We start from the raw sequence: 16,120 nt of genomic DNA, 5'->3' as shown, positions 1-16,120 counted from the left end.
GAACAGGGAAGACCCCGTGTTGCTGCAAGGGAGGCTGAGGACTCACATGAGATCAGATCAGACCCCAGCAGCTGGATTCTGCCACACACGCCAGAGGAGCGTGCGGGACGGGGGTCACCCGGGAGAGCCAGGCTGACACCTCGATAGCCCAAGGGTGTGATTCAGCCCAGCACCGGAATGGAGGAGAGAACCACGAGGCCCTTTCGGTAGACACAGAGCAAGTGTTCCAAAATTCAGTTCAGCTCACGATGTGAGAAGTAACTCGCCCCGAACTGGGTAAAAGCCACGCGCGAGCATGAGGCGTGGTGCTCAGGGCAGTGTGTGAGGATGCCCCAGCCCGGCCTGCAGCTGTCCCACGCGGGTGGCATCCAATGCAGAAGGGAAACAGAAACATGAGGACCCGCCGACAATGGGATTATGCAGAAAGCCACGAAGGATCAAAACTACGCTGTTAGGATTAACCAGTGGGTGCGGCATCAATGCTTAGCACAAGCCGAAGTGAGAAAATCAGCCACAAACAGAAATGGCCATTTCAAAAATCACTTAGAACAGCATCGGCAATGTCAGATTCCCCGGGAGAAATCTCACAAAAGGAGCTCATGCAAAACCAAACCCAGTTCGTTGTCGTCCCAGCACTTGGGGAGGCCGAGGCGGGTGGATCATTTGAGGTCAGGAGTTCGAGACCAGCTTGGCCAACGTGGTGAGACACCATCTCTACTAAAAATACAAAAATTAGCCGGGCGAGGTGGTGGGTGCCTGTAGTGCCAGCTACTCGGGAGGCTGAGGCAGGAGAATGGCGTGAACCCGGGAGGCGGAGCTCGCAGTGAGCTGAGATCGCGCCACTGCACTCCAGCCTGGGCGACAGAGCCAGACTCCGTCTCAAACAAACAAAAAACTCATAAAACATCGTGGGCGCCCGGGCTCCACCACTGCGGCTCTGCTGCCACCCAGGCCTGGACGGCACAGGGCCAGTGTTCCCATCTGCGCTCAGAACCGTCCCACCATCGCACACAGTGTCCCGGACACAGAGGCTGAGAACACCCAAATGTCCACTGTAGGAGGATGGAGCAAGTGGATCAGCCCCGGGATGATGCCCAGGTGGGCAGGACGTACCCCACCACGTGGCCATGGCAGGCAGTGTGACCGGTCCGCGTTCTGGATGCTGGGCATGGCTGGGGATGGGGCCTGGCGGGGCTGGGCGGGGCCGGGGATGGGGTTGGGCGGGGCTGGGCAGAGCATGCTGTGGTGTGTTCACGATCACGTGCCAAGCCCCCATCGTGTCTTCTGCCTTCCTTCCTACATGTGGGCTACACTTCACAATAAACAAAACAGACTTTTTATGTTATTTAATATTTTATTTAGAGATGGAGTCTCACTCTATCGCCCAGGCTGGAGTGCAGTGGCGCGATCTCGGCTCACTGCAACCTCCGCCTCCCGGGTTCAAGTGATTCTCCTGCCTCAGCCTCCCGAGCAGCTGGGATTACAGGCGCCGGCCACCACCACACCCGGCTAATTTTTGTATTTTCAGTAGAGACGGGTTTTCACCACGTTGGCCAGGCTGGTCTCAAACTCCTGAGCTCAGTTGGTCTGTCCACCTCAGCCTCCCGACGTGCTGGGATGACAGGCGTGAGCCACCGTGCCCAGCCCAGATTTTCTTTTAAAGCAGAGCTTCAGATGCGTGAGATGAGAAAGTTCTGCAGGTGGACGGTGGTGGCGGCTCTGCAGCCACGTGAATGCACTTAATGTCACTGAATGTACACAGGAAAGTGGTTAAAATGGTAAATTTCATGTTATGTGTATTTTGCGTTTTTAAAGGCAGGTGAAGCTGGGTGCGGTGGCTCACGCCTGTCATCCCAGCACATTGGGAGGCTGAGGGGGGTGGTTTGCTTGAGCCCTGGAGTTTGAGACCAGCCTGGGCAATACAGCAAGACCCCATCTCTACCTAAATACATAAATAAAAGTAGCTGGGTATGGTGGCGCGCCTGAGGTCCCAGCCACTCGGGAGGCTGGGGTGGGAGCATGGCTGGAGCCTGGGAGGTTGAGGCTGCAGTGAGCCCCGATTTTGCCACTGCCCTCCAGCCTGGGGAACAGAGTGAGAACCTGTCAATCAGTCCATACTTCAATAAGCAGCGTGTCCTTATTATTCTCTTTAAGTTTTACCGAATCGAGACCCACCTTTCCAGGTGGGAAGCTGGTGATGTCAGCCTCTCCCCTCCCCAGTCAGTGTTGCTGGTCTTCGCCCCTGCTCAGGTCCTGCTGGTTCTGCCCTCCAGGAGGGCAGGGTCTGCCCAGGGTCTCCTCTCCCACCTCCCACCGACCTGAGCCACTCCGGCTTCCCAGGGGCCTCCCTGTCTCCACACTGTGCCCACAGACAACGCCCAGCCCCGCAGCACAGCACAGCCCTAGGATCCTACAGAAACATGGGGCGGGCCAGGCCACTTCTTTGTGGACGCCACCGTGGCCCCCGGCCTTGAAAGTCAAAGCCAGGGCCTACCACACCCTCCCAGCTTCCACCCTCCAAGTGACCCGGACCCTGCCCCTTGGGCCTGAGGCTGCTTCCTGAGCACCTAGTAGCCTGCCCGGGAGCCCCCTCAGCACCCCTGCTCCCTGTCTGGCCCCCTCAGTGCCCCTGCTCTGTGCTTGGCCCCCAGCCACTGCTCCCTGCCTGGCACTTGGCCCCTGCCCTTCTGCCCCCGTCACTTCACTGTGGCCTTGACACTGAGTCCCAGGGCAGTGACCGCCTGGATCTCCTTCCAGGCCATGGCCGGTGCACGATGGACACTTCACGGTGCCTGCCCCGGCCGTTCCAGGGCCAGCCGTGCACACATGGTGCTCACAGCCCATGCGACTGGGGAGCCCCGGGGAGCCCCGAGTCTCTCGGGCCAGAGCTGGAGGGACCTGCGGCAGGTGTAGCCGGACAAGTCTCTGCCATGCCGGGCTCGGACACGGCCATGCTGACACTCATCTCACACAATCGCTGGCTTCCTGTTCGTACAACAGAAGAAAAACAGGATGTCCAGGGGCAGCTTCTGTCTGAACGAAGAAGACAAGCGAGCCCTGTGAGCTCCGGGGCTCAGCAGTGAGAGGACAGGGTGCCTAGGAGGGACCTGGGGGACACACCCCGCTCAGTACACAGCACCCCACGCACCCCAACTCAGGGATACCATGCAGGGGCATGGGGTCCAAGAAGGGTGGGTGGGGCTTGGAGCTGACACCGAGGGACCTCCCAGACCCGCTGTCCGGCCCCAGAAGCCCCAGCCAGCCCTCCCTGAGGTCGCCTCCTCCTGCGGTGGCTTCTGGAGGCCTTTGGTCCCCAGCGTGGACGTTCGGCCGGAGCTCCGCGGGTGGCCTCTGGCCCCCACCTCCACACCCAGGCCCAAGTTCACAGAGTTCACCAAGTTCCTCAGCGGCGCACCGATGCCTGGGACCTGCAGACAGGCAGGTCTGGGACGCTGAGACAGATGGCCCTGGCCAGGAGGCTGACCCCTGACTCCGGACCAGCCTCCTGGAAGCGTGTGGGTTGGGGCAGAGTGGGGCAGCTGTGTATCAGGAGGACACATAAAAGAAACTCAAGCTCAAGAATAAAAGTCCCACAGTCCCCCGAACGTGGATTCACATCCAAGAGCTGGGCCACTTCTCCCTGGGGGGCTGAATCATGTCCCCTGCTCAGCACCGGTGCCCGGTGCCCGCACTGGCTTCCCCCCCAGCCACCCTCCCCAAAACGTGCCTGGGAGGGCTCAGAACTCTGTGGGGTCGGCCTGAGGGTGCCCAGGCAGAGGCGGCCAGGACGGCTCCACCACCTGTCCCCAGGACAGTTTCCAGCTGACACCCCTGTGCCGGCCGACGGGAAGATGGATTGTTGCGGGAACACAGGACGGGCAGAACACAGGGACGCCACTTCCTCCAAACAGCACCCGGCTAACGGGGCTGCCTTCGCCCTGAGACATAGACGCACTCCAGGAAACTGTGAGCTGCGGAGTGGATGGCACCAAAGGCTCTGTTGTTCCCGACACGCTACCATAAAGCAGGGGTAAGAAACACAGGGGGCTTTTTATCCACAGGGTTGGGGGCACAGAAGCCCCAAGAACTGAGGCTGACCCCAGCAGCAGACGCCGGGCAGGGGACACCAGGCAGCGGAGGCTGGGCAGTGGACACCACCAGTGGACGTCAGATAGTGGATGCTGGCAGGGGACACCCGGCCTCCGGGCAGGAAGTCTGTGACACGTGGTCTTCACAACGCCCCCGAGTGGGTGTCTCCCACGGCCGGCTCTCCTCTTGGGGCCTGGGTCACAAAGCTCACACGGCTCGTCTCCAAGGCCGTCCCACACCTGCCAGCAGCATCAGATCCCACAGCACTGAGCACAGAAGAGCCCGGCCGCCCAGACCAGACCCCATGTGCTGTGGCGACCTGCATGCCCACGGGTCCGGGCACCTGCTATCAGCGCCCCGCTGGGTCAGTCCTCTGACCTCCCACGGACAGCAGAAAGGGCCAGCCCACGGCCTCAGCTCCCCTCAGAGACCCCACGGCACCTCCCACAGGCATGTCCCGAGAGGCCATACCCACCCAACATGCACTGGGGCCTCCGTCCTTCTGCCGCGGGTCTGTGTCCTGGTGGCCTTCTGGCCTCCGGCGGCAGCTGAGACGGGGCCACCCCCTCCAGCCCAACTGTCTCTGGTCTCAGATTCCACCCACATCTGCCTGTGCTCAGCTGCAGGCAGGGCGAGGGACATGATAAGGACGGAGACAGCAAGGAGAGCCCAAGCCTGGCGGGCAGTGTGTGCCCTCCACCTCGGCTCACCGCAGAGGACCGCCCGCGTCTGGGGAGTGAGGTGAAGGGGCTCCCGAAGGTCCAGCATCTGGCACGGAGGCCCTCGCGCTATCAACACAGTGGCCTGCAACCCCAGCACAGCACCGTCTCTCATGGGTCACGGGTCCCTCACTCTCAGTCCCACTCACTTGCCTCATCCATGAAGCCGAGGGCCTTGGAGACAGAACTGACCCAGCCTCAGCCCAGGCTGCCTCTGGCTGGGAAGGCGGGATGACGGGGAGAGCCCACCGTTCGCTACTGTGGACCCCACAGGGAGGCAGAGAGGGAAAGGGCGGTACCAGCCCAGGGGGCATGCGGTGGACGCCACTCAGAGAGGGACAGTGAGGACATGGAGGAGCTGGGACGCTCGGAGCGAGAGGGACAGAGAGGGACAGAGAGGGACAGGGAGGCCGGTGAGGAGCTGGGACGCTCAGAGCGAGAGGGACAGAGAGGGACAGTGAGGCCGGTGAGGAGCTGGGACGCTCGGAGCCAGGTGGATGCCACACAGAGAGGGACAGAGAGATCCCCAAATTTCATTCTGCAACCGCAGGTCAGAAAATCTGCTGAAGAAAACATCCTAACTACAACAGAAATCTTGGAAGATGAAATGCCTATTTTTAAAAAGTAACAGACTGGGCGCGGTGGCTCACGCCTGTAATCCCAGCACTTTGGGAGGCCAAGGCGGGCAGATCACTTGAGGTCAGGCGTTCGAGACCAGCCTGGCCAACATGACAAAACCCCATCTCTACTAAAAATACAAAAATTACCCAAGCATGGTGGCGGGTGCCTGTAATCCCAGCTACTCAGGAGGCTGAGGCAGGAGAATTGCTTGAGCCTGGGAGGTGGAGGTTGTAGTGAGCCAAGGTCGTGCCACTGCACTCCAGCCTGGGCGACAGAGCGAGACTCTCAAAAAAAAAAAAGGCCAGGCATGGTGGCTCACGCCTGTAATCCCAGCACTTTGAGAGGCCGAGGCGGGCAGATCATAAGGTCAAGAGATTGAGACCATCCTGGCTAACACGGTGAAACCCCGTCTGTACTAAAAATAAAAAAAATTAGCCAGGCGTGGTGGCGGGCGCAGGTAGTCCCAGCTACTCAGGAGGCTGAGGCAGGAGAATGGTGTGAACCTGGAGGGCGGAGGTTGCAGTGAGCCAAGATCATGCCGCTGCAGTCCAGCCTGGGTGACAGAGCAAGACTCTGTCTCCAAAAAAATAAATAAATAAATAAATAAAATTACACAAATAAATAAAAACTAAAAAGATAACAGTATGTTCTGGGTGGTTTTACATAAATTAACTCCTTCAATATTCACACAGAAATGAGGCCCAGTATTGGTGCTAGAATCATCATTCAGATGAGAAAACAGGTTAGGGAGCGGGGCCCGGCCACACAGTGAGGACGAACCCTCTCTACTGGCAGGTGTGGGAGGGCGTCTTCATGGTTTTATGAGGCCAGCGGTGACCTCCCTCTTGTCTCCCTCATGTCACCCTGATGTCACAGCCCAAGGTTTGGCTCTGCAGCCTTGGGGGCAGAGAAAGAGCCACGCCCACTGCCAGCTGGGCCGGGGCAGGCCAGCTCAGCCTCCTTTAGTGGAGCCAAGCAGAGAAAGGCCCAGGAGCCTCCTGGCCAGCTCAAGGCCAGTGGACGCTGAGGGCAGGGGGCGAGGACACAGTGAGGGTGGCCAAGAGGCTGCCAAAAAGTGCCTGTGACCTGGTCATGGGACTGGGACAAGCCCGTCCCCAGGGTCCTGGAGGCGGATCTGGTGCCCACACCTCTGGGGCACCCGTGGTGGGGCAGGGGCAGCCTGCTCAGCGTGGAGAGGGGCAGGGTGGCCACGGCAACTTCTCCTTCCCCTCCTCCCAGCAGGGCCTCGGCCGCCGCCCTTCCTCAAGTGTCCCCACGTCCACCCACAGCCACAGCCCCAGCCCGCCAGCGAGGCCTCTGAGAGGGAGGCGTCTCCAGGAACCTGCACGTTCACTGTGCATTATGAGAGCGGCACGCGCTCATCACGGAGCTTCATAGGAAAAGCGGCCTCTCCTGTGGGCCTTGCCCTGTTCACCGCCGTGTCCACACTGGGCGGGTGCTGAGGAGCCCCTGTCTGGAGCGTGGACACCAGATGTGAAGCTGGCCATGTCCCCAGCCCCAGGCACCCCAGCAGGCCAAGCTGTAGCACAGGGACCTCCTCTGGGAAGCCAGGGCAGCCTCAGCCTTGGAGGCTCCCATTGTTCGGAGCCCAGCAAGACAGGGAGGAGCGGCGGATGTGGAGGGAAAGGGAACCCAGGCCGGCAGGCTTCCTGGAGCTGCTGCATCTGCCAGAGGGCTGGCCTCCCCGCCCCCACCCCACCGCCTGCCAGCCCTGGTGCTGAGCCACAGTTTAATGCCGTCTGTGGGACTCTGAATTTCCCAGAGAAGGCTCAAGCGCTGCCTGGAAACCCCCAAACCAGGTGGATGTGGGCAACATGGCCTTTCTGACCTCAGCTGTGCCTGCTCATGCAAAAGCTGAAGTTTTTTGTTTTGTTTTTTTGAGATGGAGTCTCGCTCTGTCCCCCAGGCTGCAGTGCAGTGGCACAATCTCAGCTCACTGTAACCTCTGCCTCCTGGGTTCAAGCAATTCTTCTGCCTCCAAGCAATTCTCTTGCCTCAGTCTCCCAATTAGCTGGGACTACAGGCGCCCGCCATGACGTCCGGCTAATTTTTGTATTTTTAGTAGAGATGGAGTTTCACCATGTTGGCCAGGATGGTCTCTATCTTCTGACCTCGTGATCCGCCCGCCTCGGCCTCCCAAAGTGCTGGGATTACAGGCGTGAGCCACGCGCCCAGCCAAGGCTGAAGTTTTAGGAGGAATCTGTGATCACCGTGGACATTCGGATGGAGAATGTTTCTTGGCCTCGGGGGAGGGAGAGAGGAACGGGAGCTCAGCCCCCTTTTCCTGCCCCCTGATGACGCCTCCTGACCCAGCGTGGGAGGGCCTCTCCAGAGGTGGCCACGTGGATGCTCCTCCAATGACCCGGACCAGGCACTCTACCTAAAAGGACAAACCCAGGCCTGGTTGTTTTCGGGGGCAGGGTCCCAGGGGCCACAGACACGGATGTCCTCCTCGGTGACCAGTGTGGCGCGGACAGGTGTCCAGGCAGCGAGGCTGGGCCAGCACAGGGGCCAGGACACCTCCCGCGAAGAAGCTGATCCAGAGCCTGAGTAGAGGAGCCCGCTGGGGAGGGCTGAGCTGGGGCCTCTTGTGGGGCTGGCCTTGTTGACAGAGCTGGACACTGACCACATAAGGGCAGGTGCCTAAAGCGGCACAGGAGGGACGGGGGGATGTGGCCATTCCAGGAAGCGCCAGCCTGTCCCAGAGAGCGCCGAGGCTGTGCCAGGGGGCGCCGAGGCTGTTCCGGGGAGCACTAGGCTGTTCCAGGGGGCGCCGTGTCTGTTCTGGGGGGCCATGTCTGTTCCAGGGAGCACCAGGCTTTTCTGGGGAGCACCATGGCTATTCCAGAGGGCACCGTGTCGGCTCCAGAGGGCGCCAAGGCTGTTCCAGCGGGCGCCGTGTCTGTTCTGGGGAGGGCCATTAGTGTTCCAGGGGGCACTGAGGCTGTTCCAGGGACCCTGCTAGCTGGGGGTTGCACTTTGAAGACATCCCACTCTGCTTAGGTGGAGAAAAGGCTGTAGAAGTCCTTGGGTAACTGTGCAGGGAGAGTCAGCTCTGTGCTGAGGCAAAGCCAGGGTCCCATGCGCTCCCCGGCCCCGAGGGTGGTCTCCAGGGGCGGTAACAGGGCCTCATCCCACAGAGGTGCAGGCCTGGGGCCTGCAGATGGCCTCGGAGGAGGCGGTGGATGAACGGAAGGGTGAGGGGTCTGGGCCCGTCCCGAGGGACAGGTGCGTGGTCAGGGCCCCACAGGACAGCCAGGGTTGTGCCTGCTGAGGGGCCGCATCCACACCAACCCCCGCCCAGCTCAGAGGCGGCCCCTCCCCCAAGACGCGGTGACCTGAATATGTCAGGGAAGGCGACATGCCTGGAGGTGCCCTCAGCACCCACTGGGAACACAGGAGAGGAAGTCCCTGGAGTGGTCTGAGGCCCAAGGAGGCAGCTGCATGGGATAGGGAAACTGAGGCAGAGAGGCTCGGCTGCTGCCACGTGGGAGCGGGGCTTTCACAGGGGAGAGGGCCATGGCCCTGCCCCATGGAGGGGCTGCCAGGCAGGGCATGTGTAGGGTGGGCCTGGGCAGAGGCCAGGGGGCGATGAGTTAAAAGGCAGTAAACCCACAACAAACGGGGGGTCTGCAGACCAGGGCGAGGTGGCCGGGCCAGGGCCTGACAGCGCTCACTGCTGTTTACAAGGACTGCAGGGTGAAGGACATGAAGGGGTCCCAGGCCCCCCTTCCCACCCCCTGCCCACAAAGACAGGACCCTGGACAGCTCCCATGGGGGCCAAGCCCCTCCCAGGAGGCTTCCCACCCCGGCCTGTCTCTGGCACAGAGAGCAGTCTGAGGCTGGGGCTGACACCCCAGGCACTAGGCAGCCTCCACTCCCTCCCAGCCTCCGTCTCCCAAACCCCGGCCCAGTCTTCAACTTGCAGGGTCTTGATTTGTAGGAACAGGAGGGAGGGAGGCTGCACCTCCCCTCGGGCTGTTTCTCTTCAGCGCTGAACCTGCCGGGGCAGCTGAGCTGAGCGGGGATGCAGCCTCCCTGGCTCTGCCCACAGGGGAAGGCGCCTCTCACCTCCCTGGTTCTGCCCACAGGGGAAGGCGCCTCTCACCTCCCTTTTTTAACCTGAAAAAGCTGCTGGGAGAGCAGATGTTCTTCTTGACTCCAAGGGATGAAAAAAGGCTTAGTGTAAAAAACTAGGAACACTGAAGGCCACCACGGAACCGCCCGAGACCCAAGAGGCTGTGGGTTCCCTGAACCCCGGAAGGCAGCGCTGAGCACCCAAGGGGGTTTCGGGCCCTCTGCCTGGCACCCCGAGGGACAGAGGGGACCAGAGCTCCCACCTCTGTGACCAGCCCTGAGCGGCTACACGGTCCCCGCCACCTCCCCCGGATGCTGTCACAGGCCTGGCGCCAGGCCACCCACGCTGGGGCCCAAGGAGGCGGCCTGTCTTGAACGCCGAGGACAGCAAGGTCACAGTGGGGCCTCCGGACTCACAGGGTCCCAAGCTGTGGACACTGTAGAGAGGCCTGCAGCTAGGGGCCAGCGGCCTGGCCCTCGTCACTGAGTACAGAGTGGGCACCACCACCCCCCGTGCACCCCCACGCACCTCCCCCGACAGCCCCAGGGAGACTCGGCACCATCAGGCTCAGACTCACCCGTGCAGCGGCGCTCACCAGTGGTGGGGTCACCAGTGGGGTCTCCTGGGTCCATCCTCAGGGCCGGGCCGAGGACGCTGGCAGGCAGCTAGGAACGAGGATCTGCAGAAACAATCAGGTGGGGCCCCTGAATGAAGAGTCCCCTCCAACAGGCAGCCCGTGGAGCCCACGCCCGCAGCCCCTGGAGGTGGTGGAGGGACCTGGTGCCCGGGGCCCCCAGTCGCTGAGCACAGCGGGCAGCTCCACACTCCTCTCCCAGCTGGCGTGACGGCTGCCAAGTTTGGACCCTGCATCCAGTTCCCTGCCAAACCGTCCCAGCTTTCAGCAGGGAGGGCAGGGGATGGGAGGGCCCCGGGGGGCACAGTAGACAAACCCACACGGGCGGGCAGAGGGGCCTGTTCTTGAGGACAGCATGACTCCCCTTGCCATGGCCCCCTCAGGCTGTGTGTCCTGCCCCTGAGGGAGCCACACGGGAGAGAGGCGCTCTCTTCCACCTGCAGGACCAGGGACCTGGGAGCGACGCCCTCAAGGCCGACCCAGCCCACGGCTCCGTTAGAATCTAGGTGGCTGCTGACAGCTGTCATCCCAGGCAGACCTCAGCCTCCCTCAGAGAGTTTTTTTTTCTTTTTTTTTTTTTTTGAGGCAGAGTCTCTCTGTGATGCCCAGGCTGGGGTACAGTGGGACGATCTCGGTTCACTGCAACCTCTGCCTCCCGGGTTCAAGTGATTCTCCTGCCTCAGTCTCCCCAGTATCTGGATTACAGGCATGCGCCATCATGCCCGGCTAATTTTTGTATTTTTAGTGGAGACAGGGTTTCACCATGTCGGTCAGGCTGGTTTCGAACTCCTGACCTCAGGTGATCCACCTGCCTCAGCCTCCTGAGGTGCTGGGACTACAGGTGTGAGACACTGCACTCGGCCCCTGGGAGTGTTTCTGATGCAAAACCCCTGTCTAGACTTACAAGGGTTACCCTTTTCCTTCAATCTGCTTACGCAAGGCTGCATAAAAAGGCTTTCTTCGGGCGCTGTGGCTCAAGTCTCGCTCTGTCTCCCAGGCTGGAGTGCAGTGGCGCGATCTCGGCTCACTGCAAGCTCCGCCTCCCGGGTTCAAGCCATTCTTCTGTCTCAGCCTCCTGGGTAGCTGGGACTACAGGTGCCCGCCGCCTCGCCCGGCTAACTGCATAAAAAGGCTTTCTTTGGGCGCGGTGGCTCAAGCCTGTAATCCCAGCACTTTGGGAGGCCGAAACGGGTGCATCATGAAGTCAGGAGATTGAGACCATCCTGGCTAACACGGTGAAACCTCGTCTCTACTAAAAAAAAAAATACAAAAAACTAGCCGGGTGTGGTGGTGGGTGCCTGTAGTCCCAGCTACTCGGGAGGCTGAGGCAGGAGAATGGCATAAACCCGGGAGGCTGAGCTTGCAGTGAGCTGAGATCCGGCCACTGCACTCCAGCCTGGGCAACAGAGTCAGACTCCGTCTCAAAAAAAAATAAAAAGGCTTTCTTCGACTGTATAGCTTTAGTTTGAATCACCCCCAGCAGTTACACAAAGCTCAGCACGAGAACTCTGAATCCTAACACAGGCGTGCAGGAGAGAGTTGCGCGGCCCTCCCCCAGGCAGCCCTCACAGCGGCCATTCCCGGGAGACAGACATTCCCGGGGAGACCGACCTGTGTGTGTCTCAGTCACAGGCAGCACGGTCACGTCTTGGCCTTCAGTTTTACACATTACCGACCAGCTCAGCCCAGGCAGGGTGAGAATCTGTCTTACCTGCGGGCCAACACACAGCCCTAAACACACAACAACACAACCTCCTAAACAAAGTTACGTGGACATTGTCTGTGGACTCAGGACTGACAGAGGCCGATCATAGCCACGTCAACACCATTCCCAGCCGTGTCACGTGGAAGGTTAGGATGGCTTTTCCTTTCTCACGCGGGCTGCTCCAGACTCTGCTCTGCCGTAGGGGAGGGACTGCTGCCCTCCCACTGCAAACGATGTAAACCCAGATGATGTATCTTAGGAAACCAGTTTACGGACAACAGGCAGTGTGAGGCTGCGTTTCCCGACAGCAGAGCCATGCCCAAGGCGGCCCCAGGACAGCTGCTCCCCACGCTGGAACCTGGGCTGGGCACAGAGTCCCACCACGCCGAGGGGGCCGCTGGGGGCCACACACCGGCAGGAGGAGCTGCTGGGACAGCGAGTGTGGGGGCAGGAGGACCCCCAAACCTCCCAGGACCCATGGCCCCAAGGCTGAGAATACAGTGGAGATACCAGAGACCACATAGCACCTGACACACTGCAGTCCAGCCCAGCCCAGAGGAAGGACCACATCAAAACACAACCAGGACCAGAACAGCTACAGTCGAAGACCACGCTGAGAGGAAGGCCTGCTCCAGAGCCTCCCACCAGATCCAGACCAAACCCACGAAAGCCGGAGGACAGATACAGACTAAACCCGCGAAAGCCGGAGGACAGATCCAGACTAAACCCGCGAAAGCCGGAGGACAGATCCAGACTAAACCCACGAAAGCCAGAGGACAGATCCAGACTAAACCCGCGAAAGCCGGAGGACAGATCCAGACCAAACCTGCGAAAGCCGGAGGAGGACGGCCTCTGGGTGGGGGTCGAGTCCCACCCAGACCCAACTTAGGAGGGTTGAGAAAGGCCCCTAGGCTCTGGAAGAGCCCAGGACAAACGTCAAGACACAACCCCACATCTGCTGACTCCAGCCAGAGCCGAACAGACCACAGGAGCAAAACACAATGCTCTTCCGAGGACTTATACCTCAACCAGAGTTTCCTACAATGGATAATTCACAAACACAATGCTCTTCCGAGATCATAATTTCAATCCAGAGTTTCCACAATGGATAATTCAATAAAACACAATGCTCTTCAGAGGATCTATATACCAATCCAGAGTTTCCACAATGGATAATTCACAAAACACAATGCTCTTCCGAGGACGATACCTCAATCCAGAGTTTCCACAATAGATAATTCACAAAACACAATGCTCTTCCGAGGACGATACCTCAATCCAGAGTTTCCACAATGGATAATTCACAAAACGCAGTGCATAATAAAAATCACAAGACCGAAAAAGAAACAAGAAAATCCGACCCATAAACAAGCAGAAAAACACAAAAAACAGAGAACAGAAAGCAGCTTCGAGGGAGGCCTCAACGTTATTGGTGTTGGCAAAGACTTTAACACAACTATTGCAACTGTGTTCATGGAATGAACAGAAAACATGTTCAAAAAGTTCAAGGAGGCCAGGCGCAATTTGGGAGGCTGGGGCGGGAGGATCGCTTGAGCCCAGGAGTTTGAGACCATCCTACGCAACACGGTGAAACTCTGTACAAAAAAACTAAAGAGTAGCTGGGTGTGGTGGCTCATGCCTGTGGTTCCAGCTACTCAGGGAGCTGAGGCAGAAGAGTCGCTTGAGCCCCAGAGATCAAGGCTGCAGAGAGCCGAGATCACACCACTGCCTTCCAACCTGGGTGACAGAGCGAGACCCTGTCTCAAGAAAACCCCAAAAAACCACGAATAAAATTTTAAAAATATGGTTTTAATGAGTAAAAGGAGAGAGAGAAATGAAGATTATGTGAAACTACATAAAAGAACTAAATGGAAACTCTGCAATAAAAAGTGTAATCACTGAAATGTGTTTGACTCACTGACCGTGCTTGACAGCCGACAGATGGCAGATGAGTCGGTGAATCTGAAAACAGATCAAGAAGGACCAGATTGAAAGAACGAGGGGGAAATGAACTGTGGCTCCACGGCCCACAGCCAAGCGTCCTCCATTCCCCCGGTGAATGGCCCCCTCTGCAGCACTGCACACCTGGCTGTGCGGTTCACACGGTTCGTGGAGACAGCCGTTCCCCAGCCTCTGCCTGCCTCCATCTGGACGGCTGCACTGAAGCCCTGCTCGCCCGGGACTCCCTTCCCTCTTGTCCCCTGTGCTCCCCGAAGTTCACTCCTAGTTCTACAGGAGCACATTTTCCAGGAGCATCTCAGGCAGAACCGCAAGGGAGGAGCACTGAGTAGCCCTTTGCTTGTCTGAGAATGTCCCCATGACCATGTGCACTCAACTCCCCAAGACACACAGGCAACCACATCCCCATGACACACACGCAACCGTGTCCCCAACACACAACCATGTCCCCAAGACACACAGGCAACCATGTCCCCAAGATACACAGGCAACCACGTCCCCAAGACACACAACCACGTCCCCATGACACACAGGCAACCACGTCCCCAAGACACACACACAACTACGTCCCCGTGACACACACGCAACCGCGTCCCCAAGACACACAACCACGTCCCCGTGACACACAGGCAACCACGTCCCCAAGACACACAACCACGTCCCCAAGACACACAGGCAACCACGTCCCCATGACACACACGCAACCACGTCCCCATGACACACAGGCAACCACGTCCCCAAGACACACACACAACCACGTCCCCGTGACACACAGGCAACCACATCCCAAGACACACAGGCAACCACGTGCCCCCTAAGACACACAGGCAAACACATATCCCCAAGATACACAGGCAAATCAAGGCCTCCAAGACACACAACCACGCCTCCCCATGACACACAGGCAACCACGCCCCTAAGCATTTTCACACAGGCAAACTATGTCCCTGCGGACACAAGCAACTGGCGTCCCTAGACACACACAGGCAACATCTCTGTGACACAGGCACACAGATGTCCCCATGGCACACAGGCAACCATGTCCCTGTCACACACGCACACCGTCCCCGTGACACACGTGCAACAATATCCTCATAATACGTGCGCACCTACATCCCCATGACACACGTAGACTGTCCCTGTGACATGTGGGCACCGACATCCCTGTGACACACATGCATCTATGTCCCATGACACACGCACACTGCAGCTCCACTGGAAGCCTGGCTATGTGTGGCTGTGAGGCAGGGGTCATTCTCCTGATGGTCATGGTAATGCCCCTCTGCTGTCTTCTAGCCTCAGGGGTTGCTGAGAAATCTGATGCCCCCTGACTCAAGTGCTAGCATCTTCTGGGGAGGCCCCGGGGCCATAGCCAGATCCCAGCAGGATGGACGTGGCATGGTCCCCTGGGGGCTCCATGGCTACCCTTTTGCATGTGGCTTCCCGATTGTGTCCTGCCCTCCACACCCTTGGTTCTGTCCTCGGGAACTCCTGCTGTTTAGAACTTACACTTCCTGGGACTAATTCTGTGTTCTCATCTTTCCTCCTCTGCCTTTTTGGGAGATTTCCTGAACTTTATTTTGCAACCCTCTCATTGAATGGCTCATTTCTGCTCTTACAAATTTGATCCTATCCATGAGTTCTGGTTTTCTGACGCTTTTTCTGAGGGTCTCCTCTCTCATTCCTGGCTTCTCCTCCTACCCCCATTATTAGTTCATTTTCACGCTGCTGATAAAGACATACCTGAAAGTGCGAACAAAAAGAGGTTTAATTGGACTTATAGTTCCACATGGCTGGAGAGGCTTCAGAATCATGATGGGAGGCAAAAGGCACTTCTTACATGGTAGTGGCAAGAGAAAATGAGGGCCAGGTACAGTGGCTCACTCCTGTAATGTCAACACTTTGGAAGGCTGAGGCGGGCAGATCACCTGAGGTCAGGAGTTCATGACCAGCCTGGCCAACATGGTGAAACCCTGTCTTCACTAAAAATACAAAAGCAGCCAGGCATGGTGGCTCACGCCTGTAATCCCAGCACTTTGGGAGGCCGAGGCGGGCAGATCACGAGGTCAGAAGATCGAGACCATCCTGACTAACACGGTGAAACTCCGTCTCTACTAAAAACACAAAGAATTAGCCAGGCGAGGTAGCAGGCTCCTGTAGTCCCAGCTACTCGGGAGGCTGAAGCAGGAGAATGGCAAGAACCGGGGAGACGGAGCTTGCAGTGAGCCAAGATCATGCCGCTGCGCTCCAGCCTAGGCCACAGAGCGAGACTCCGTCTCAAAAAAAAAAAACAA

General features: G+C 58.8%; 1 protein-coding gene across 2 annotated transcripts in view; it reads right to left on the bottom strand.

The window, feature by feature from the left end:
* The window catches only part of LOC101015545 (exonuclease mut-7 homolog), a 57,471-nt gene that overhangs the window by 16,605 nt on the left and 24,746 nt on the right, over positions 1 to 16,120 (bottom strand). For both annotated transcript variants that reach the window (XM_031654726.1, XM_031654724.1), the window contains exon 2: positions 10,106 to 10,207. In XM_031654726.1, coding sequence (XP_031510586.1) covers positions 10,106 to 10,160 — 55 coding nt within the window. In that variant the 5' untranslated portion in view covers positions 10,161 to 10,207. The remainder of the gene's footprint in view (positions 1 to 10,105; positions 10,208 to 16,120) is intronic.

This window comes from Papio anubis, chromosome 13, assembly GCF_008728515.1.
Source record: "Papio anubis isolate 15944 chromosome 13, Panubis1.0, whole genome shotgun sequence".
Lineage (NCBI taxonomy): Eukaryota > Metazoa > Chordata > Mammalia > Primates > Cercopithecidae > Papio > Papio anubis.
This window is presented reverse-complemented; position numbering and strand designations above follow the sequence as displayed.